This window comes from Pipistrellus kuhlii, unplaced genomic scaffold (genome assembly GCF_014108245.1).
Source record: "Pipistrellus kuhlii isolate mPipKuh1 unplaced genomic scaffold, mPipKuh1.p scaffold_m20_p_2, whole genome shotgun sequence".
NCBI lineage: Eukaryota > Metazoa > Chordata > Mammalia > Chiroptera > Vespertilionidae > Pipistrellus > Pipistrellus kuhlii.
Genome location: NW_023425515.1, coordinates 50,853,843 through 50,879,477, shown reverse-complemented (window position 1 = coordinate 50,879,477; position 25,635 = coordinate 50,853,843). Strand labels below are relative to the sequence as shown.

Genomic DNA, 25,635 nt, shown 5'->3' with positions numbered 1-25,635 from the left:
ACCCCCTACTGGGGATGTGCCCGCAACCAAGGTACATGCCCTTGCCCAGAATCGAACCTGGGACCTTTCAGCCTGCAGGCCGACGCTCTATCCAGTGAGCCAAACCGATTTGGCTTGTAGAACTGAAAGTATAGAAGCCACTAGCAGCATACGCCTGTTTAATTTAAATCCATTGAATTGAAATAAAAACATTCACTTCTTCAGTGACACTTTTCAAGTGCTTAATAGCCACTTTTAACTTGTGGCTACCATATTGAACAGTGCAGATATATTACATTTTCGTCATCATGGAAAGTTCTATTGAACAGTGCTGTTCTAAGCTTTATTGTTATGCCTGTCATATTTATGCCTAGAATGGAATTTTGTGCTTGTTACAGTTAGGAGTTTACTTCCCCCAATATAAATAAATACCCGTTAACCTAATTCAGTCTTTGAAAACATCATGCTTTCCCGTTGCTCTCCAGTGTCATCTTTGTCATAATGAAGTGCCCTCGTGCACATGAATGTGTTTCTAAATTATTTTCCCCTCTATCCTTGATGCCATCCATTCCTTCCTCTTGTTTACAGTTTTTGTGACATCTTAAGGGATGTGCCCGCAACCAAGGTACATGCCCTTGACCGGAATCGAACCCGGGACCTTTCAGTCCGCAGACCGACGCTCTACCTCTGAGCCAAACCGGTTTTGGCGAGAATTAACTTCTTTATAATACTGAGTCTTCCAAGCCATGATCATTGTATTTCTCTTCATTTACTTAGGCCCTAATGTCTCTGAATGATACTTTATAAATTTCTGCAAAGAAGCCGTTTGTATTTTTGTTACATATATTCCCCAGTATTTGATATTTTTTGAAGCTATTGTAATTGTAATTTTTTAAATTACCAGTTCAGTTCCCAGTTACAGAACATACCGGGGTTGTGAGCTTCATCACCAGTGTGGGAGTGAAGGAGGCAGCCTATCAATGATTCTCTCTCAACCACTGAGCCATGCTGGCTGGGCTATGCTAAATTTTTTCTAGTTAAACCTTTAGGAACTCTTAACTATATATGTTATACCTTCATATTGTATTCCCTAAGTCTCTTACTTTCGATTCTGAGTTTTTCATCCTTTTGTATTTCTTTGCTTCAGACTGGATGTTTTATCCAGCCTTTCTTCCAAATCCAATTTTAATTTTCAGTCTAATATGCTACTAAACCTATTAATGAGTTACCCATTTCAACTGTACTTTTAACTTATAAAAAAAATTTTGGTATTTTTTCATAGTTTCCAAATTTCTATAAAATGCTTGAGCTTGTCTTTTATTTTTTTAACTTTTAAAAATATATAGTTATTTCAAGTCTGTATCTCATAATTCCCTTTTCTGGATCTCCTGTGGGTATTTTTATATTTGTGGTATTCATGGATGTTTTCTAATCTCCTTATGTGTTCTATTATTTCTGACTGAGTGCTAGACATAGTAGCACTATGAAAAGTTGTAGAGATAATTTAAGCTCCAAGATGATGTTATTTTTACCCAAAAAGAACTTATGTTTTTCTTGCAGGAGTCTAGGGATCATTTAATTTGGTTCCAGAAATAGGGATTATTATAGCTGGGCTTCCATCCCTCAGAGTATAGTTTCCAGGTCACAGTACTCTTAAGTATAGTCCTTTAGAGCTTCCAACTGAAGCCTGGGAGTTTTTTTACAAGGCCCCTCATCCCACAGTAAGCCTCAAACTCATTTTTCCCCCTGTGTCAGTGAGGCTGTTGATAACTTCTCAGCCCCTTAGCTGCTTTTTTTAAAATCAGCAGATGCCCCACCCCTAAGGGGAAAGAGTCCCCAAGTACCAGGTTTATCCCTCTGGGTTCCCTTCACATTCTACATAATGTTTCCATAATTATTTATTACCTTTCTGGCTCTCTGATGCCATCAGATAGATTTCCAAGTTCTCAATCAGAATATTAATTCAGATTACTTAGTATTCTTCCACCATAAGAACTAAGCCTTCCTTAATTTCCTAACCTATTTTCTGGATGGCAGGTATTTCAAGCATGCTCACTTTCAAGAAGGAAAAGTGCAGCACTCATTTAAATGATTCTGATTCTGCAAATCCTTTTTCACTTTTATCCTCACCAGACGATATTTCTCCATTGAGTTTTAGAGACAGTGGAAGTGTGGGGTAGAGACAGAGAAACTTCATTGTGAGAGAGACACATGGGTTGGTTGCCTCCTGCACACACCCCAACTGGGCAGGCAGGGTGGGTGCCCTTGACCAGGAATTGAACCTGCGACCCTTCAGTCCAGGGCTGACACTCTAAACATTGAGCCAAACAGACAAGGACTGATTTTGTAAGATTTTATGCTTCATCTTATAAATCCTTCCAAGTATCTGCCTCTGTACAAACTCTGAGCGGTATAGAGACCATAAATCACACCAGGTATTAGGTAAAGAGAAATTTAAAATTAAATGAAAGCAACAGATCAAAACAAAGAAAATATTTTAATTATTGTGTAGAATGTTATTAACTAAAGCAATTGTCATAAGCAAAGGAAGCAGAAAAGCACAAAAGCCTGGCAGGACCAGGGTCAGCATGGTCAGAAGCATGGTGCTTCTTGCCCTGGTGCAGGACCCCCCTCGCCTCAGGGACAGATGGAAATGTTAGCGGGAGCCTGATAGCATTATGTGGGCCTTAGATGATGGATGAGAGGGGCAGTTCTGCAGAATGGAGAATTCTCTTGCTCCAAAACCCAATCGTATAAAGAAGAAAAAAAAAGTAGAGATAATTTAAGCTTCAGGGTGTTCTCTTTTTTCCAGAGAGTGTTTATCTTTGCTCTGGCACCAAACACTGGTACAACAAAGGACTTGTGTAAAGTATTGTATTACTTGGAGCAGAATCCCAAAATTCTGAGACTCAAGAAATCCATTTGTCATTCACATAGCAATCTAGGACAGCTGGCCTGGTAATGAGGGACAGTTGTTCACCGTTGGGACAGGTCTTTTCCTCACTCTTATTTAGACACCTGGGTTGCTTCCACTTTGCAGCTCTTCTGTCTCCTTGGGCCTTGTCTTTAGAGGCATGGGTGAAGCTGGGTGACCACATCTGGATTCCAGCTGGCAGAAGGGAAAGAAAGCATGGAGGAGGCATATAACTGTGTTCCAGGTGCTAGCCCAGAGGTGGCACATCTCAGTTTGGCCACTTCCATTAATGAGAACTTAGTCATGTGATCACATGGAACTGAATGGGGCCTGGGACATGTAATCTAGCCAAATGCCCAGGCAGGAGAACATAATATATTTTGGTAGACAGCTGAATATTTCTGACACAGGTGTAATAAAAAATATGACTAGAAAAAAAAAAAAAAAGGTAGAAGTTAGTTTGGGCGGCTCTCAAATGCCGGTTAGATTTGGGCTTCTCCCAGCAGTCACAAGGAAAGCCAGGAACTGTTTCTGAGAAGCGAAGTGGAATGATCGGGATGTTTGTTCTGGCAGTAAGGGAGGAAGAGATTGTGGAGACATTCCAGATTTCATTTCAGGAGTCTAGAATGGGAAATAAGATAGGCAAGTGTGGTGGACGCGGGAAGGGGAAAGAGGGGACAGAATGCATCTGTATTGTTAGGGACACAGGGATTTCAGCGGTAACAACAGCTAACATGTACCAAGCATTTTGCAATTATTAGCTCATTTAATTCTAAATAAAAAGTCTTCATCATCCCCATCTACTAGTGAGAAAACTGAAACTTAGAGTGTGAGTTGGGACAGAAGCCAAGTCATAATAAGAGTTTAAGATACAGGCATGATGAGCAAATACAGGCAGCATTTGTAGATTGCTCTGAATAAGTTTGGCCATGAAGGTAGAAAAACGATTAAGACATTAGGTAATGATGACAGCTCTAACTTTTATTGAGCATTTCCACTGTGCCAACCACTGATCTAAGATCTATACATAAATTATCTCATTTGTCTATTTTATAGGTAAGAAGGTATAATAAAATTTTCCCAGAGTCACAAAGCTAGTACATGGCAGGGCCAGAAATGTTTTCTCAAGAGCTGACTGTTGAAACTCAGCTCAAATTCTCTTTCTCTATCCAGTCTCCCTGGGTGCTCAACCCTTAATCCTACATTGTCTCCCCGTTTTGTGTTCTGTTAATACATTTTTAGTTGTTGCTAGGTGTTTAGCACTTAATTATTTCCTAGTACTTGCCTGTCTGTTGGTTATTTTTAAACTTTTTTCCACCAGTGACCATCTTTTGTCCTTTTTCTATTTTCTTAAGAGATCCTATTATAATGCTAGGCATGTAGAATATATTTTAAAAATATTTGTTGTGACATTGATTATATGATGTGACACCGATAAGTTAATCGAGGACATATTTACTGAGATACATTTGTATTACTTAGTCACACACAAATCCCTTCATGTGATTTGTTTTCTTAAATGGCATTTCCTAAATTTGTTGTCATTTAGCTATTAATATTGATTATAGAGGATTTTTTTTTCAAGCCTTCTAAATTGCAACATGATGGTCTTATGATTAATGTATTTGCCATTTTCTTAACAGGTAGATGCTGGCTGGATTGGATTTTGGTCCATAGTTGGGGGCTGTGTTGTTGGAATAGCTATGGCAAGGTAAGGTCATTTTATGTTAAACATTTGAGTAGCCAGAAGCCAACAAACAAAAAGCCCAAAGGGATAATAATCAGCTCCCCTAAGTAAACATTAAAATTTAAGGAACAGTAAAATAGGCAAAGGTCAGAGAATGGGGCTACAAGAAAGTCGACATACAGTAGGGAGAATTTTCTGCTAGAAGAAACCTTAAGAGTGGAACGTCCTGAAATGTTTTTGTAGCCTGGCAATGTATTTCCAGTGTAATTGAACTGCCTCTTTCTATGTTATTAGAGAACAACATCTACAAATGGAATCCAAAGGTGATAGTGTAATAGAGGCAAATGGATAGTTATCAAGAATTGAAAACAATCATTTGTAAGAGCATGTCTAGAACTTTCCATAAAAAGGCACTGTCCTGATTAGCATATATTTACTTCTGGGTTTTTTTGGCATGTATCTCAATGGTTATTCCATTTTGAGTAAAAATGTCCATAAAGACTTCCAGTTTCATTAAACTGCCTATGATCTTAACACATTATGACAATACATTTTTAGAATGAGTCAGGAGAGGGAAAAAGTTTCATTTATTCTAAAAAAAGGAAAGAATGAAAATGTCACTCATGTATGTGACAGCCTATAAAAAAACTACTCTCGGTTTTTTCAAAGAGATGATATTCATTCACTTCCCAAATAATTTTACCCTATTTAAGTCAGAAACAAAGTTAGGCAATCAACTTTACCAGGAAAGGAAGAATTTAATTACATATTTGGGAAGATGAATAAGATGGGTAAATCACCTCAATATCTAAACACTCAAGCATTAATTGACACAGGATAATATATCTTTTCTTTGTTTTGTTTGTTAATCCTCACTCAAGGATGTTTTTCCATTAATTATTAGGAAGAGTGGAAGAGAGAGGGAAATACAGAGAAAAACATCAATATGAGAGAAGCAGATTGATTGCTTGCTCCATTCATGAACTCTAACCAGGGCCCCGGGCCGAGGAGGAGCCTGCAACCAAGATGCATGCCCTTGACCAGAATTGAACCTGGGACCCTTTGGTTCACAGGCTGGCGGTCTATTCACTGAGCCAAATCAGCTAGGGCTATCTAGATCTTAAAGTTTGCTAAGTGTTTCTTGGACAATGAAAGAATAATTTAACACTAATTCATAAATCACTTTATGAGGTTTCTATAATTTAAGAAAATATAAGAATAAAATCTAAAATTTGTAGCAAATCATTACATTGATACTGAAATGCATTAACCTATCATATTTGACAAAAATCAGACCTAATTATTCTAATTAAATCTCCTAGCCAATTAGAGTAATTGATTATAGGTAAGAAAAAAATCATACCTAATTATTCTAATTAAATCTCCTATCCATCATTTACTCAATTCTATTCTGAGCACCAAATAAGTTAGAGGGAACCATTATACATATATCAGAAATGACATCTCATATTCTCCTTTCTCTTTCTTTTCTTTCCATAAACCTTTCATTTTAACTCTATAGAAATAGAATTAAGGGAAAAATTAGAATGAGAACATGTTTGTTTTTAATATGTTGAAATAGAGGGTCTATAAAGTACTACTCTTACCCTGGGATCTGAAATCAATTATATGTATCTCCTAGACCTTAAATAAATTTAAAAATTACATTTATAACACTAATTTTTGGGACCCCTAGATTGCAGTCTCCTTATAGACATGAATTCTTTGGATGATTATTTTATAATTATGTTGGCAAAGTCCCCTCCTAAATGTTCTGCTTTGGTCCTAGCAGTATACTTTGATGGTATTATCCCATTTGAAAGGTCTAGGTCTCCAAAAAGCAGATCCCAGTGGTTAGTTTGTTCTTGGGTCATCCGGCCTGTGAAACTGCCCCCAGTTCAACTTCACTCAGCTCTGGTTGTACCAGAAAGCTCTTCTATTCTCTCATACCTGGTCAGATAGGCAGGTGGCCAAAAATATATATAAGAATCATGTGATTTCTAGATTTTCTTGAGGGACATTTTTATCAAACTATGGAACCTTTTTTAGAATTTGCAAGATCAAAATTTTCTGTCTGTGAACTTTCATAGTTGAGAATAAACCTGTCACTGGACAAAGGTGCAGTCATTTTTCCTACCAAAAGATGGCATCAGCTCTCAGAGGAAGTTATTTTAGTCTCGATAACGCTTTCAGACATGATTAACAATATCATGCCAAATAACTGCAATACAAAAGATAGTATTGAAAGTGTTGATAGGGATGGACACATAATTACAACAGAAACTAAATTCATTTTTAAAGCTTCAAAGAGAAAACATGGTAAGTGCCAAATTTAGTGTGGGATCTGTTTTTCTACAATGGAAACGATTCTGAAGGACAGAGAAAGTTGTATGTTGGCTCAGCCAGAGGATTGTGCCTGTACAATCAACAGTTAGCAGATGAGGAAAAGCAATTAACAAATGAAAAAGATTCTGGTCATAACTAAATGGCAAGCATCTCTTACCAGATGCTTTTTTGTTTCACATTAACTCAGAGGGAAAAGCAGGGATTTTAAGAACATAAAATGCTAGGAAACAGTAGTCACAAGGTTTAAACAATAGTATTCTCTGTTCCAGAGCCACATTCTTGCTCTCACAAAGCTTACAGTCTGACAGGAAAGACAGAAAACAAAAGCAAAAACAGGAGGAATTACAATAGAGATAAATGCTATGAAGAAAATAAAGAGGTGGCAAGAGGAGGTGTTTTAAAGGAGCCTTGTTGAACTGACACCTGGATGACCTGAGGAAGAAGCGGGAGTAGGTCATGTGAAGAATGGGGGTACAGCATTCCAGGCAGACAGGACAGGTCATTGCTGGGGGACACAACATTGCATGTATGAGAAGCAGAAACAGGGCTGTTCAGCTGGAGCATAGTAAAGCAAAGGGAGGGTGGAGGCAGAGGCCAGGTCACATAGGACCACAGAGACTCTAGTGTAAGCGTTAAAATTTGGTCTCTGAGTCTGAATTTTGGGAAAGCCAGCTCTACAAGTTTATGTCAACAAGTTAGCCTGTTTTCTAAAACTAGAACAATATGTACTCATTAAAGGATATTTAGCAATTAAAGAAAAAATATAAAGTATTAATAAAAGTGGTATTTAAAAGCTCAGAATCCATCCTGTGAGTTATAGATCCTGAACGGAAATCACCTTTTGTGTGCTTGGTAAGAGTAAAAAAATCATTTATCACTAAGTAAGATTTATCACTTATGCACACACGCATGTGCACACACTTGCGAGTGTGTGTGCATGCACACACACACACACACCAAAAACGTATCAGTTAAAAAAATTTAAAACTTGCTTTTAAAATAATGTGTGGAAATTTCTTTAAGAAATTGCCTATCTTCATTCATATATATATATATATATATATATATATATATATATATATATGGCTAATATGCAAAGTGTCCCCTCGAGTTCAAGTGAGTTCAATTGCTTGCTATGATGAATGCTGACCACCAGGGGACAGCATAGAACAAAGAAAGCCCTGGCCAGCAGCTGGCAAGCAGCAGCCGTGGGAAGGAAGGCAGTGATCGGCCCTGATTGCCAGCCAGGCCTAGGGACCCTACCTGTACACGAATGTCATGCACTAGGCTCTTAGTCCTTAAATAAAAGTGTATCATAGATTTAAACAGTATTTTTTAAATTCAGCTAGGATTAATAGACTGTTGTGTTTTATTTGTTTGTTTGTTTGTTTGTTTTTAGGTTTGCAGATTTTATCAGGGGTATGCTGAAATTAATTCTCCTCCTCCTGTTTTCTGGGGCTACACTATCATCCACATGGTTCACCCTCACCTGTTTGAACAGCATTACACATCTGCCTTTAACCACAGGTAAACACTGACTTTTAAACTTCGAATAAATATTTTTAGTTCATAGCAGTATATATATTTTGACAGTAGGACTTTTTCTTGCTTTCTGTAAGTAATTGTTTAATATACAAAAAGGTCTCCCTTGCCAGCCATCAAACCATTATCCCATTTAAAAAAAAGCTCAATAAATAACTAAAATGTTTTCACTGGTATTTTACATAAAAAAGAAGTATTATCTTTAACCCAAGCTGTATAACATGGAAAAGCTGATATGCTTTTAACATTCTTATCAGTGCATAATACAAAGATTTTTATCTTCTTTATAGCCATTACATCATTGTACAACAGTAAAGAAAATGAACAAAGGCAAAAAGCTATGATGTTTGTAGTACACTCCAGTAAAATCCTTTGAGCCAGCAACTATAATTTATTTTATATGTAGTATAATTACATCATCAATACAAAACAAAACTTACTGGAAATATCAACTGGAAGTATATTAGAGGCAGATTACTTAGCTTATCCAATTGACCTGAAACATTTATAGTTGTTGTTTTTATTGGGGTTATTAGTATCATTGGGGTCTGTGTTAGCTTTCTGTGGTGCTGGAATAAGTTACCACCAAGGTAGTGGCTTAAACCAGCACAAACTTACCTTACATTTCTGTACGTTGGAAGTCCAGCTTGGATCTCCTTAGGCTAAAATGAAAGTGTGGGCCGACTCAGGAAGAATCGTTTCCTTGTCTTTTCTGTCACATTCCTAGGCTTGTGGCTCCCTTCCTCCGTCTTTAAAGCCCAGAACAGCCTGTTACATCCTCCTCACGTTGTATCATCTGTGCCTCATCCAAAGCCACATCTCCCTCTGAACTCTCATCTTCTGTCTCCCTCTTCCATTTTTAAGGATCCTTGTGATTGCATGCAGCCCATCCAGCTAATACAGGATAGTCTCCCAATTTTAAAGTCAGCTGATTAGTAGCCTTAATTCCAAAGATAACATGTTCATAGATTCCAGGGATTAAGACATAAATATATTTTGGGTTAGGATTGGGGGGACATTGTTCTCCTTACCATAGGATCTTTATAAAATTACTATCACAGCCCAGTCAGTGTGGCTCTGTAGTTGAGCTTCAACCTATCACCTTCAGGCAAATGTCACAGTTTGATTCCCAGTAAGGGCACATGCCCAGGTTGCGGGCTCCATCCCTAGTGGGCGTGTGCAGGAGGCAGCTGATCAGTGATTTTCCCTCTTCATTGATGTTTTGATCTCTCCCTTTCCCTTCCTCTCTGAAATTAATTAAAACATTTTTTTTAATTACTGTGACAAATTATATTATAAATCAAGGGATTCTGTGCCCTTTTTTTTTCTTTTCACTTTAACCAAAGATTAAGATGCATGCACTAGTCCTTCTTATCCATGGGGGATATGTTCCAAGACCTCAGTGAATGTCTGAAAGTCCGGAGAGTACCAAACTCTAAATATACTATGTTTTTTTTTTCCTGTGCATAAGTACCTTTTCACTTAAAAAAAGCTCTTCATGGCTTCTATTTGGCATAATCTAATTGCAGAATCTTTTGTGCTTTTGGACCCTTATTAGGTAAAATAAGGGTTACTAGCACAATCTCTGAGCCACCATGACAGTTGATCTGATAACAGAATCTGCTCAGTGAGTACCAGGCAGGTATCATATGCATTGTGGATGTGTGGGCAAAGAGATGATTCTTGTCCCAAGCCAGATGGAGTTCGGGAAGGTGACAATGAGAGATTTCATCACCCTACTCAGAAAAGTGTGCAATTTAAAACTTACAAATTATTTAATATTTTCAAACTAAGGTTGACCTCGGGTAACTGAAACTGCAGAAGGCAAACCCACAGATAAGGGGGGGACTACTATATTTTTTACTTCATTTGCAATTAATGTTCTGCCACCTGTTGGATTATGTGTTTAATTGTAGGGTTATTTGTTTTAAAGGTAGATTGTAGGATTGTAGGGTTATGTGTTATACCAAGCACTTCTATGGGTAGGAGTGAATAGTCTGAAAGTGGCTCTGTAGCCACCTATCACCCAGTGGCATGCATGTTCCCTGGGACTCCGTGAGAGGAGGGCTCCTTGTCTACCGATAATTGAGGAATACCGTGCATCCCTACTTGGACTTATACTGTCCATAATAAAAGGACCAAGACTTGTCATGTAAGGGGGGGTGGGGCAAATCTTTCCAAGGCACTCATTGATTTGGGAGTTCCTACCACTGTCATGGTAATAATAGGGCACCAGGATACAGCTATCCTATAGCCATGATTACCAAACTGTGCCAAGCAAGCTGCCCTGAGGTGCCACAGCAAGCTCACAGGGCAACACGGGCTATTTTAAATTTCCAAAGGAAACGGATATGCCACATCTGCCAGACACTGTGCGAGCCTCTAGTTCCAGGCAGTTTCCACTTTCAGTATGGATCCTGCTACGTTAGTTTTGATGATGTCTTGGCAAAGTTAGGTTTTCTACGGTTGCTGTACTAAAAAGCAAATACCGCCAAAAATCAGTGTGGAACAGGAAATGAGAGTGGTGGTATCAGTCTGATTCTAAGATTTGAGAAGTTGTGCACTGCCCATCAGATGCACACGTCCCATTAGTAGGTAACTGTGGTTATTTAAGAATGAAATAAAGACATATTTATTTCAATATTTGGGTATTATTTTTTAAAATAGCTACTAAATTATTAGAACATATATATTCTTTAAATTGTTTGGCTCTAACTGTGTAATTAATACAACTGTTAGCTGTTTCTTTTGGCTTTAGAGTGCCATGAAAAATTTACTGAGACAGAAAGGCTGCTGAGAGGGCAGGTTTGAAACCTCTGCTCTATACCACCCTGGGAACCCTCTGTAATGTCTTTCGCTTTGCCTGTAAAGCGGTATTTGGATATGTACTTTTTATACATTAAAATTCCTACTTTAGGGTTTTGAGCAATTTGGGAAAGTATTCTGGGCCATAATTTTATTTTATTCTGGTATCATTTCATAGTTTAGCAGTTGTACAACATTCTGGTGGCACAGTTTTGGTTTATAACTTTTCTTATTCATGGCATTATGCTCAGATTTTTGTGTGATATTGTATGTCAAGTATGCATCTGTTAGATTTTACAAGAACATGGTCATGAGTACCCAACGAACAGATTTCTTTCCCTTGAATTAAGTGTAAAATATTCATTATAAGATAGTACATTCATTAAATTATATGTATTTTCTAATTAACATAAATTAACAGTTTTATCTCTGGATGGAGGCACTAGGAATGAATTTAACTTTTTACCTCCTTTTTTGGGGGTCTGGGATTTGTATAATGAACATACTTTTATAATCAGGGGGGAAAAAAGTATATATTTGAAAACAATACATCTTTTTTAATCTTAAAAGAAAATTGATGTAACTGAATCTGGTCATGACTGTTTTCCCAATTTGACCCTGAAAATAATTATGTTGGACAGAAAGGAAAACAGAATTCTAAATTAGATCAAGAACATAATTGAAAGGTTGAGTTTGACGTGGCCATCTTAACAACTACTGAATTTATAAATTCTACTGTTGTTTTCAACTGCAAGTCAGTTTTTGAATGTCACTTAGATTCTCCTGAAAGATGCAGTTTCAATATTTTTTATATTTATATTTTATACATACACTGGGTTAAAGACTAGATTTGTTCACATTCCTTCTCTTAATTATAGTATAGTATATTTTTTTCAAAATTCATGCACTGGGGAGAGGTCCCTCAGCCCAGCCTGCTCCCTCTCACATACTGGGAACCCTCAGGGGTGGCTTAAGCCTGCTCCCTTGGGAACAGACCTAACAGTCTGGCCTCCCTTTGCTTGAGGCGACAGGGCTGATCAGGGGAAGGCGCCAGTCCCATCACCCCACTGCTGCAGCCACTGCCAGTCACCACAGCTGCCAAGGTATTTTCATCATCATGGACTCCAGTCCCTTTCACCATGAAAAAATGACAACTTTCTTTAAGCATTTTCAAGATGTGTCTTTCATAAGATATACATTTCTTTTTCTTTTTTAAAAATATATTTTATTGATTTTTTTATAGAGGAAGGGAGAGGGATAGAGAGTTAGAAACACCAATGAGAGAGAAACATTGATAAACTTTCTCCTGCACACCCCTACTGGGTATGTGCCCACAACTAAGGTACATGCCCTTGACTGGAATCGAACCTGGAACCCTTGAGTCTGCAGGCCTCAACCCAATGAGCCAAACCAGTTAGGGCGGATATGACATTTCTTTCTTTCTTTCTTTTTCTTTATATCTTCACCTGAGGATATGTTTCCATTGATATTTTCCCCTTCCCTCCATTCCCAAGCTCAGCCCCTTCCCAAGCCTAAGGCCTCCACCCCAGACTTTAGGCTTGAGAAGGGGACCCCTGCCCCTCCAATCACAGGCTCTGCCCCTTCCCAAGCTTAAAGCCTCTGCCTGATGAGTTCCCTCCCACCACCCCCACCTCTCCCTCTGCGGCTGGCAGGGTGGGGCAGGTGGATGTGCTCTGGGCATGCCCCGCCCGCCCAGCCCCACCTGCCCCACCATGCCCACAGCCACTTCCACCTTAGTGTCCGCTGCCGCCTCTGGGGCCACAGGCACACCGCTGCCTCCCACAGCAGCAGCCTCCTCCAGGGTCACACACACCACTGCTGCACACCTCGCCCCACCCCGCATGCGCTGCCAGTGCTTTCCCTCCAGCAGCTGCAGCCGCCTTGCTTCCACTTTTCCTCCCTCTTCCTTCTATGCTGTCTTCAGTCTTCACTCTTCCCTCACTCTGTGTATACAAATTAATCACCATCTTTGTTGGATTAATTTTCATACTCACTCCGATTGGCTGGTGGGCATGGGTCATGTAGTGGAGTGATGGTTAATTTGCATATTACTCTATTATTAGGTTAGATTTTTTTCACTTTCCTGATACCACTTAATAGTTACTTGAGTGTATGTTTTAACTCTTCTAAAAATGTGGAGTATGAACTTGTGCCTTATTAAATTCTGACGTCATCTCCTACCAGAGAACCTACCATAAGCCCTGAGGAATGAATGAGTGAATGAATGAATGCAATGTATATATTATCTCCATTTTGTATCTCAGTAGATATGACTTATTGCAGGTAGTAGTCAGCAATCATGCCTACTCTGTTATTTAGCACTAGCTGTAGGAAGGCAAAGGGGCACATTTTAATGGAACAGTGGAGCATTTAAATAAATCTGTCACAGATATTCTTACCGCCTTTGTAAAAATCTGATCTAATTCCTCTTAAGTAAAAGAGGTTTCACGAAAAGGAACTTACTATAAAACCTAATTATAGACAAAGTTAGACCTTGGAGCTATTTTTTCTTTTTTTCTTTTTTACCACAGTCATACTTTTTTTAATCAGGAAAATATCTAGCCCTATTCCCCATTTCTAGCAAACTTAGTATTTCTGTTACTGCTTTTTCTATATCAGAAGAATTTACATGAAAAGCACTTGATAATATATGCATTAATAATAGTTGACCTAACAAATTAAAAGCTAGTTAATTTTGTTCAACCCATGTATTGTAAGTGCTACTACTACTAAAACCTTCTAATGCAATCTTTTTGTAATCCACTGATCTTGACATTATTGTGCCATACAAAGAAAACTGGATCATTTCAGTTGTGTGAAGGCATATCTTCTTGTAGGCTATCAGCAATATGCTTTTATTTCCTTAAGGAAACTTAATATTTAAAATTGCATTATATCTTCATTAATTGAAGCATCTACAATAGGGAAAATAAATAAACTAATGACTAGATAATGCAAGTTTCAAAACCTTGAAGCTATGCCATGAACAAAATTATGAAAATTCATTGTTCACCTTATCTGAGAACTTGATGTCTAGCCCTGTTAGCCACAACTCAGTCATTTTTCACAGAACAGATGAATACTTTGAAAATGGCATTTTGAAAAATGTTAGCACTTTGGTGTTGAGTTTGCTGAAACAATATAATTTGGGTGTTTAACAGAAGTTGCCTTGGGAGACATTTTTCCTCTAATTCAAGTTACTAGAATGCCATGATGGTGACGTCAGAAACAGATAGTGAGAGGGAATACGGGAGATAATTAGCTAGACATGAGCCCCTTGAGAGTGATACCTGACAACAAGCTGACTTCAAGTAATATTTGAGGGGAAAAAACATATTTGGTTGTACTGAAGGCATGTGACATAAATAGAGGAGAGCTTTATTCTCTTTATATTTCCATGTATTTTGCATTTATTAAGATAATTATGTCCCATCTTAATTAGCATTTAAAGAAGTAAAAACATAATTGCCAAAAAGAGTGGTAAATAAGAAAATTCAGACCCTAGCCATTGAGTCTCATTTGGCTGAGTGTCATTCTATACACTGAAGGGTTGCCAGTTCGATTCCCGATCAGGGCACATGTCCAAGTTGCTGGTTTGATCCCCAATTGGGGTTCGTATGGGAGGCAACCAATCGATGTTTCTCTCTTACATTGATGTTTTTCTCTCTCCTTTCCTCTTTCTTTAAAATCAATAAAAACATATTAGAAAACAGAACTATTTTAAAAAAAAGAAAATTCAGAAAAGAATGATGAACATGCTGAAAGAAATGCATATTATTAAGGAAATTAGTAGTATTAAGGGATCAATTAGGGATATTAAGAAGACTAGAAATGACTTAATTATTTTCAATTTTTATGAACTAAAAATGATTTTACTCATGTTCATTACTGATTAAGAGTGAAAAAATAGAACATAGATTAAAAGAAGAAAATGAGCGGAAACCGGTTTGGCTCAGTGGTAGAGCGTCGGTCTGCGGACTGAAAGGTCCCAGGTTTGATTCCGGTCAAGGGCATGTACATTGGTTGCGGGCACATCCCCAGTAGGGGATGTGCAAGAGGCAGCTGGTCGATGTTTCTCTCTCATCAGCGTTTCTAGCTCTCTATCTCTCTCCCTTCCTTTCTGTAAAAAAATCAACAGAATATATTAAATAAATAAATAAATAAATAAAAGAAGAAAATGAATTTGTGAAAAATCTTAAATGTAGTCATGAAATGCTCAAAAGGCCTATTATGGAAGACCATATACTGTTTGTTTATACATGAGAATATCAAGAATAAATAATTTTCCAGGCTGGATCTGTATTTCTTGAAGGTAGAGGGCTTGAGCAGGTAATCAGTGTTTCGTGATTTAATAGTACATCGCCTTTTTCAATAATTCTTTGGAAGCTTGAAAGTTACTGATTAAACCTTTATATACGATATCTGATTTCACACTAGTCTCTATTCTGGGACCATTGTTACAGTGGATTATTAGTTGTGCCTCGTTCCTTCCAGATAATCACTTCTAGCCCTTAGAGACTCTAAACATAACCATGAACCTTTGGAGGACTAGCCTGTGTCAACAAAGAGGCCAAACAAGGGACACCACAAACTAATAATGCAAAGAAAGGAAATCATCTCCACTGCTGAATATTGCAGCAAAATATGCCCGTCCTCTTTTGGAGCCACAGTTTCATGCACTGCATATTTTAATTATGGGAGATTATGAAGACCACAGCAGTCATTTTTAGGAAGAAAATATGAGGCTGAAAAGAGAGGTACAGCTCAGTGATTCAGGAATGTGTATTGGTGTGTGCGTATATGCATACATATGTACTCTGTGTGTTCCACATGCTCAAAATCTATGAAGAAAGACTATGTAGCTAACAATGTGGGTGTTTACTCTTTATAGGTATGTCTTTGTTTCCAAAAGGATTTGCAATACCAAGTTTAGATTGTAGAAATATTTTTAGTAAAGGTCTAATATAATAATTCCCAGTTATTTCCTAACTTTATCATAAAATAAAAATCAATCAATATGCACAAGAATAAAAGTTTATCAAATAAAGAATACTAATGTTACAAATCTAGTCTTTAGGGAAATTTCTTGATTCTAATTGTTAATAATTCATAATAAATATGATCGTTATTTTGTAATCCTTATTTCTTATTTACAATATTTTTTAATAAAACCACAAACAAATTCTCTATTATTCTTGTCTATCTAGAAGCACCTATAAGATTTTGTTTTTAATATTCTAGTTAAGCTCTCTTGCCTACATCTTTTAATTTTGTTATTGATCTACTTAAATGAATCCTGGTCATCATCTGATATAACTTACCATCCCATAAACGTATTAGTGTATCTCTTTCATTACCATCCAGATAGATCTTCATCACACTGCAATTTAAATACCTCACCAAAGAGAAAGCACATTACCAGTACTGTTGTTAGTCAGCTCTGAGTCCTGGGAAATTCTTTCTCTTATTGAGATAACTGACATGGAGCAACACGGCTTCCACAGAGCAAGCCAGCTCCCTCCCTCTTCCATTGATGGCCCTCAAAACATTTGAAGACATTTATCATGTCTGTCCTTAGCCTTCTAATCTAACCATCCCCCAGTTCTTACAACTCTTGCTCACTGGACTTCAATTCCACACCACTGACCACTCTCTTCTAAACCTACCATTGCTTGTCATTGTCCTTCTCAAAATGCACTGCTAGAGTTTAGCACACCTTTCCTGCTGCACTCAGCACTTAATATTAGGAGGCTCTTATTTCTCATGATTAGACATTGCTTTTTTTTAAAGAGAATGAAGAATAATTATCTCCTGAACTCTTCTTGTGCGTGTAAATGGCTGCTGAGCCAACAGGCGTCTATCATATTTCTTTAGATTTGGAGTGATTTGAGGACAGAGTATGTCCTATTAATTGTTCTAGTAGAGTGGCTTACATATTATAGGCTCCTGATAAATGACTTTGAAGAACGACTTAAGCTCAAGTTTTTCCCATTATATGCCTAAGCAATAATTTTTGGACTCATTTTGCATTTATCATGATTAAAGTTCATCTCTTTCTTTGTAACCTTTTGGTGCTCTATTTTTGATTTCTGTCATCTGTCTTATGTGTAGTCACTTCCAGCTTTGTGCTGAATACAGATTTGAGAAGCATGCCTGCTGTGTCAATATCACTGAGTAAAAGAAATACCAAGCCTTGTTTATTTTTTTCCAACCTGACACAATTGCTTGATGGAAAACATGCTAGATTCTGTAGGCCTTCATTACATTACTTTTACCACTGCTAACTCACATTGTTTCTAAATAGGTCCTTTTGACCTTCAGAACTTTGGTCAGTTCATCTGTAAAACACCTTACCTGCCTCAAAGAGTTGATAGGATGATAAAATAGGATATATTTGAAAATATCTTTAAAAATGTTTCCAAAATTATGTAAACCCAAGATTTGAAATTGTTCTTGTTATTGATATCTTGAGAATCTCATTAGATGTTGAATAGGAATACTTCTTATCTGAAATTTTGTGATTTTTTGTTTTGTTTTATAACCGCTACTCATCTAAGATTTGAATATTTTGGTTAAAAAATGTATTTATACATAGTTTTATTTCCCTAAAGTTTAGTAATTCGGTTTGTCATTGGGAGCAGGGTTGGGGGACCAGACATTCAGGGTTATGATCCAATTAATGTTCTTGAAACACATCCATTGTAACTGTATTTTGTGCTACACAGGACTTTGTGTTTTTATAATTTAAATTATGAGCCTGCAAATTTTTTTATTGTAGCTTCTTTGAAAGAACTCTACATCAGCATTGTGTTTGTTCTGCTAAATTACCTTGGCTTTTTAATTGAAAGGCAGTCTGTTATAATTTTAGTATGAGTACTATAGAAAGTCATGGAAATATTTAATGATCATGTAGTTTGAACCCTCTCTGACGAGCAGGAAATTATCTTGTCTGCCTGACTTTTAATAGATGACATTCACCCACTAGATCTGCCAAACCTGTGTATAAAGACACTGTATTAGGCTCTAAACTGCAAACTCAAATGGAAGTCAAATTCAGGCTCTTAATAATCAGCTTCTACTTTCGGCATTCCCCAGAACACTGGGGAGGAATATTTTAATCTGTCCTGACAACCACCTTCCCCCATTCTGCTTATGGAGATCTTAATTTAACCCTTTCCTGTTCAAATTACTTTGATTCTTTAGTTTCTACAATAAGAAGTAATTTCAGCATATCCATTGAGTGTAAAACAACCTTTTGCTCATCTTTTTTTGTTTTGTTTTGTTAATCCTCACCCAAGGATATTTTTCCATTGATTTTTAGGGAGAGTGGAAGGAAGAGAGAGACAGAGAGAAACATAGACATGAGATAGACACATCGATTGGTTGCCTCCTGCATGCACCCCAGCCAGGGCTGCAGAACCTGAAACCAATTTATGTATCCTTGACTGGAATAGATTCCTGGACCCTTCAGTCCTCAGGCTGAAACTCTATCCACTGAGCCAAACTGGCTAGGGCTTGCTCATCATTTTTATAGTAACACTAGTGGCCCAGTGCATGAATTCATGCACATTGAAAGGAAATTAATTAGAAGACATATTTTAATATCACTATTTGCCCTTTCTCTATAATAGAAGTGTCAACCAAATTCACGATCGACAATGACAGATCGAAACACACGCATGCAATTAGTGCCAGCAAGAGCTTTATATATATACTAGAGGCCCGATGCATGAAAATCCGTGCACTGGAGGAAGCTTGGCCTGCCCCCTCTCACAGTCCCAGAGCCCTCAGGGGTGGGAGGTGACCCGGCGATCAGGAGAAGACGACGCCCCATCACACCTCTGCTGCTGCCACTGCCAGCAGTGCAAGCCTTGGCCAGCCCTGGTTACCTAAGTCTCAGGCGGCCCTGAGTGGCTGGGCAGCCACCATCCAAGGCTTGCCTGCACCCTGGGCCAACTCTGGGTGGCTGGGGGGTTTGAGGGCACTGGAAGAGTCCGGAGGCAGGCATGTAAAGTGGCCGGATCCACCTGGGGCATGCCTAGCCATGCCATGTGCCTGCTGCCCCAGCGGGGCTGAGGGGAGTGGGTGCTGCCATCTTGTGGTTGTGGGCACTACCATCTTTGAGTCAATTAGCATATTCCCTCTTTATTAGATAGGATAGAGAAACTTGCTTAATTAGACCTGCTTTCTCATTTAGCTCAACTTTGTCTAGCCCAGTGAAGCACCCCAACTTCCCTTTCAGGTAATTTTTAGCAACACAGCAATAAATATCAACATGAAGCAGATTATTATTATAGATCATGCAGGGAGGAAAAAGGGTAAAATATTTAACTGCAGCAGTGTTTGACTCTGTTCTGCGCAATGAGAAAACCTGAAGTCATTTTCAAGGTCCACCATTTCTTACTTCTTTTCAGTCAGGTCAAGTTTTTAAGCTTTCTAAATTTCCACTTTCTGGCAAATGAAAAGAAAATAGGATTCCTTCGAGTCTCCTATCTTCTGTGAGGAACGTATGAGATGAGGCATGGGAAAACACTTCACAGGTGTAAAATGTTTTCACCTACCTATAAAGCAAATCATGTTCCTGGGCTGAAGAAACTGCAAGGAGGCTGGTCACTAGGGAAAGGAAGCCAGACATTGCTATGTGACATCATTATCCAGCACCCACACCCACCGTTTTGGGGGCACATTTTGCACTATGGGGTCCTTTTGGCTGCAGTTTGGTGGAGTGTCACTCTGGGGTGGTGGCAGGGCCTGTGTCCCATTTGGGGGAAGCCAAGTGTTGCTTTGTGAACTCCAGGTTCATGGTGCCATTTCTCTGTGCATGTCTCAGCAGCGCCAGTTGGATACTTAGCATATTAGCCTTTTATAGATATAGACTAATGACCTGGTGCACAGATTTGTGCACATTGAAAGGAAATTAATTAGAATGTGGCCAGCAGGGTGGGACTGGGCAAGATAGGCTGGAAACGCTCTGGAGCCGACCTCCCGTAGCCCCTCCCCAGCTGGCTGTACCTGGCGTGCTGCCATGGCTCGAAGGGTGTCTGCAGAGTGAGTGGGGTCCCTCTGGCAGGTAGGGTGCCTTGGCCTGGCCTGTGGGGATCAAACCTGTTTTCCGACATCCCCCGAGAGGTCCCTGAGTGCATGAGGACACCCTGCAAAGTTGCTGTTATGCAGGGTGTGGAATGCAAACACAGTGTGTGGTAAACCAGATTTATGACTGACAGTGCCCCAGCAACAACATAACTCACAGCCAAAGGTGGAATCGTGCAGCCTCACCAGGAATTGGGCTCCTCTCTGGTTTCAGGGTGCGTCACCTGAGAACTGCCACTACCAAGTCACTACAGCTCAGTATCTCCTGCATTGAGTGCCTTCCCCCTGGTGGTCAGTACACATCATAGCTACTGGTTGGATGGTCGAACACATAGCATATTAGCCTTTTATACATAGAGATAAGAAGCAAACATCCAGAGTAAGAGTAAAATGAAAATACTCACTTTTTTATTACTGGACTCTGAAGTAATACATTTTACATCACAGCATATTTTTACTGTGTATGGCAGGAATTCTAGTAAATGAAATGGGAATGTTTATGTCAAGGCTCCTGCACTAAGACCTGGCTATGTGGCTACCAAGTACAGACATCATTGATGAGTCAGTGAGCTAACAATTTTTCATGAAGGGAAGTTGGGTGAACTGCCAAGTCATTATTTTATTACCAATGAAATTTCCCTTTTAATTTTGTCAAATAGGCAAGATATACACATAATTTTAAAAACTCAAATTCAAATGGTAGATAAAGGGTAAGCAATGAAAAATGTCTATTTTCCTGTGCCCCCAATTTCCCTCTGCAGAGGCAACCCTAAAGGTCAGTTTCTTGGGTATTTGCCCAGAGAATTCTATACATTTGCAAATGTGTGTGTATCCTTTTTAAAAATATAACACTTGTACCTCTTTTACTTACATATCTTAGATGTCCTTAATATCAGTACATATAAAGTTAATTCTTTTTTAATGATTGTATAATGTACCTTTGTTTGGATATTTGATAAATTTTTTGACAACAAACCTCCTATTGGTAGACATTTAGCTTGGCTTTAATATTTTCATCCTACAAACAATATTTTTAGTGAGTCTGCTTTACATACTTGGACTTGCAGGATAAATTCCTTGATCTGGAATTGCTGGGTTAAATAATGTGCATTATTTATTTTAATAGACATTTTCAATTACCTACCAGAAAATGAATTATTTACAGCTCCATCAACAAAGTTTAATCACAATAAACATTTTATTTTTCCAATGACCAAGATTTCCTCTTCCCTTCCCACAATTCAGATTCCTAAGAAACCAAACCTGGGAGATTTATAATGAGTGTAAACTGAAGCCATAGGAGCCGCATGGCCGTGAGGGGTTTCAGACAGGGCTCCTCCCCTGCGTCACCAGGCTCTCTTTCTCTGAGACATCCCCAGTCCATCTCTCCCTCTCCCTCTCTCTCCCTCTTCCTCCCTCCCTTCATCCTTCCCTTCCTCCCTCCCACCCTCTCTTTTTTGTACTATGATTGATAAAAATCACCAAACTCAGATGTCTTTTTTCAAGACTCCATACCAATAGATGGTCCCTTTTCAATGTGTGCTCATCATTACATTATCTTTCTTTTTTTAACAACATGCAGTTATTCTATTATATAGAGATTACGATTATTTTGTAGGTATTACATTTTAATTTTCCTGATTATATATTACATGTGAGGGTATATTTCCTTCAGAAATATAAATATCAAAAGGATTGTTTCCAAAAATATTTCCTAAAAAATAGTAAGTCTGTCACTGGTTTATGAATTTTTAGCAGTAGCACTTTCTAGTTCTTAAGGGTTTACTTTTTCCTGTCACTTAAGTGTTGTCTTGTTTTAAACTCCTAGGCCTGTCTGTGTTTGGGTCAATAGCCAAATCTGCTCTGATTACCATTAACTGCCCAATACATTATTATAAGATGTTTTATAGATAGAACATTCTATAAAAGCTACCAGTGATATTCCATCCCTGGATTTCCTAATGGGTCACTAGTGAGTCATGTGTGGGTAGGATTGGTGATTGAATTACATGATCTATGTCTAGTAAATATACAGTGAGCTTGTAGTGTTATGTTTTGTTGTTTCCAGGAATCTCTTGACAATTACTTCATGATTTAAATGGCATTTATTGTAACTATTAGATGCTTCCCATTTAAATCTGTGGGTAATTTGCTCACTGCTTGAGCCACACAGCAGTATGTCCTTTAGTCACTGTCAGGCCTTTGTTCTCTATTTTCATGTGTCATTTATGCAAAGAAAGTCAAAGTAATCACCAGCTATTTGTGTTATTAGAAGGCACTAAATACTTTATAACCCTGAAAGGCCAGTATAATTGGAAGAGGAAGTGGGAGTTGAGTTTAATTGGAGAAACTCTATTAGAAAACAGTGCATATTATTTTTTTACCCCTTCAACAATGTCTTAGACTGTTAATTATTGTAATCAATTTTACAAATTGTAGTAATTTGCTATGTCCTATGAATAATACATTAACAGATTTAGGATAACTCCTTCACTTTCTGTACAGAAATTTTTTCCTTAACAAATACTTTTATTAAAAACTAGAGGCCTGCCGAAACCGGTTTAGCTCAGTGGTAGAGTGTCGGTCTGTGAACTGAAAGGTCCCGGGTTCAATTCCAGTCAAGGGCATGTACGTTGGTTACGGGCACATCCCCGGTTGGGGGGTGTGCATGAGGCGGCTGGTCGATGTTTCTCTCTCATCGACGTTTCTGGCTCTCTATCTCTCTCCCTTCCTCTCTGTAAAAAAATCAATAAAATATATTTTTTAAAAAAAACAACAACAAAAAAAAAACTAGAGGCCTGATGCACAAAATTCATGCAATGGTCTTGGCCCCGGCCTCAGCCCTCGCCCACTGTAGCTTTGTCTGGAAGGAAGGACATCCGGTCTAATTAGTATATTAGCCTTTTATTATTATGGATATTTTCCTAGTAACCTTAACCTTAGAATAAGTTCTATTCAGTATCACTAGTGGGTATGATATACTTATTAGTTCTATAGGAGACATGTTTTAGATTTCTAAATAGGATATCATTTTTTTCCTCACTGGTTCCATTTTTCTCTTCAAATTAAAACTTGTGAAGGTTTGTAAGCAGTAGCAAATGATATAATTATTTGGAGTGGGGTGCATGTCTCTAAACTTTATTCTAAAAAAAAAGAATAATGCCCTTATTCAAAAATTTCACTTACAGAAACAGGATTATTTGGCTTTTTATTGACTAATCTAGGGTTCTAATTGTGTTTTTGTTGTTGTTGTTAATCCTCACATTGATTTTTTAGAGAGAGTAGAAGGGAGGGAGGGAGAAGAGGGGAGAGAGAGAGAGAGAGAGAGAGAGAGAGAGAGAGAGAGAATATCATTGTGAGAGAGACACTTTGATTGATGAGTTGGACACGTCGATTAGTTGCTTCCTACATGTTCTCCAACCATGGCTGGGAATCAAACCTACAACCTAGGTCTGTGCCCTTGACAGGGAATCAAACCCACAACCCTTTAGTGCTCGGGCCGACACTCATTGGCCAGGGCTGTAATTGCTATTAATTAATTATGCATTTCTGAATAGAATTTTTTTGTGTTCCAAAAAGTTACAAACTTTAAAACAATAGTTGATACAAAACTCATTCTAAAATTGAGGACTAATTCTAGTTTAAGTGTTTCTTCTGGAATTATATACTGAGTAATTTTTATTTTGTACTAGGAGGGTTGTTATTATGTTCTCTTTAAAATGATAGAATGAATCTAGATTTCAAATTTAGTTGCTATATTTTATCTATCACTCTATTTGTCAGGAGTGTAGGACTAAGGAGGAAGAATTCTTTTAATTATGTTATAATGGTAAAATTGTTTCTGTGCTTTGGAATAAGCCACCAAAAAGATAAAACAGTTCAACTGGTAAGCATCTAGCAACAAAATATCTCCCTATCTGCCCACCGGAGCAAAGAGCTGACGAATGTCTGATGCCTTGTCAAGCATTATCAACTGCATTGAAAAGAGATGGAACTGCAGAGTCAATACTTATAAGAGAGAAAACCCAGAAGACCTGCCTGCTGTGACTGCCTGCTGCCAGCGGGAGACTGACATGTTTGTGTTTTCATTTCAGTGACGTTGTATGCCTCCTGCATTCTCCTGGGAGTGTTCTTGAATAGCAGTATACCTATATTTTTCGAGCTTTTTGTGGAAACTGTCTACCCAGTTCCAGAAGGAATTACTTGTGGAGTTGTCACTTTTTTAAGTAATATGTTCATGGGAGTGCTTTTACTTTTTCTCACATTTTATCACAAAGGTAAGAAATTTGGCTTCTTTTTTATCTACATGTGTTATGAGAGGGGTTTGTGGCTCTGCTATATAGGGAATTTATAAGGAGAATTCTCATTAAGACCAGTTACTTTAGCTGAGCTTTTACATGCTAATAAAAGAAAATACCTTCAGTGTTGTTGTTGTTTTAATGCATCTAATGTACCCTTACCTCCTCCTCAAATTTCTGATTTAATTAACCTGGACCAGGGCCCAGCATTTACAATTTTTATAAATTCTAATATGCAGGCTCTCATTGAGATCCACTGGTATATCACTTTAAAAAAATATTTAGAATCTCCTATCTTAACAGAGGTATACATTAATGTCCGGGGTACCTAGTTTAAAGCCTTGGGATGAATGGGAGGTCGTCCAAGGAGTGTATAGAACAGCACCCTCCAAACGGAGCTTCTTATGATGACGAAAATGTTTTTATCTGCACTGTCCGGTACAGTGGCCGCTGGCCACAGGAAGCGAGTGCAGCTAAGGGGCTGGATTTTTTTTTTTTTTTTCATTTTAATTAATTCAAGTTTAAGTAGCTACTCATAGTGATGCAAGTAGAGAGTGAAAAGAAGGTTGAAGTTGGGGCCCGGGGTACGCATGTGAAGAAGAGGGAAATCCGTACAAAGGAGGAAGGGATGTGGTCCTGAAGCCAAGTGGAGGAGTTCGCCTCGCACAGGAGACGGAGGGAAGGCTGTGTGGGTGGGCCTGGAGGCAGGTGCCTTTGCCGGGCCGAATATCGAAGGAGTTCATTCCTTTTGGCATCACCGTTCTGCTTAGAAGCCAGTCTGTCTATTAAGAGTTGGTGGGAAGAAGGTGGAGAATGGGCTTCAGGAGGGGATGGAACTCTCAATAACCTTTGAGGGGCGGGAGGAGGCGCTACGGGGACCGCTGGAGAGGTTGCTGGGCCTGTTGAGGGCAGGCCCGCTGGTGTTGGGGTTCGTGGTTTGTATTTTTGTTAAA

The 25,635-nt window shown here is 38.4% G+C and overlaps 1 protein-coding gene and 1 long non-coding RNA gene across 4 annotated transcripts in view; both read left to right on the top strand.

Annotated features, from left to right (window-relative positions):
- SLC49A4 (solute carrier family 49 member 4) overlaps positions 1 to 25,635 on the top strand; it is a 68,760-nt gene that overhangs the window by 36,431 nt on the left and 6,694 nt on the right. For 2 of the 3 annotated variants that reach the window (XM_036445772.2, XM_045583943.1), the window contains exons 6-8: positions 4,537 to 4,604; positions 8,326 to 8,453; positions 24,479 to 24,661. In XM_036445772.2, the coding sequence (XP_036301665.1) occupies positions 4,537 to 4,604; positions 8,326 to 8,453; positions 24,479 to 24,661 (379 nt within the window). The remainder of the gene's footprint in view (positions 1 to 4,536; positions 4,605 to 8,325; positions 8,454 to 24,478; positions 24,662 to 25,635) is intronic. The other variant, XM_036445773.2, reaches the window with a different exon arrangement.
- LOC118723465 lies at positions 9,868 to 13,964 on the top strand. The gene is made up of 2 exons (XR_004989267.2): positions 9,868 to 12,155; positions 13,363 to 13,964. It is a non-coding gene; the product is annotated as an uncharacterized LOC118723465 (long non-coding RNA).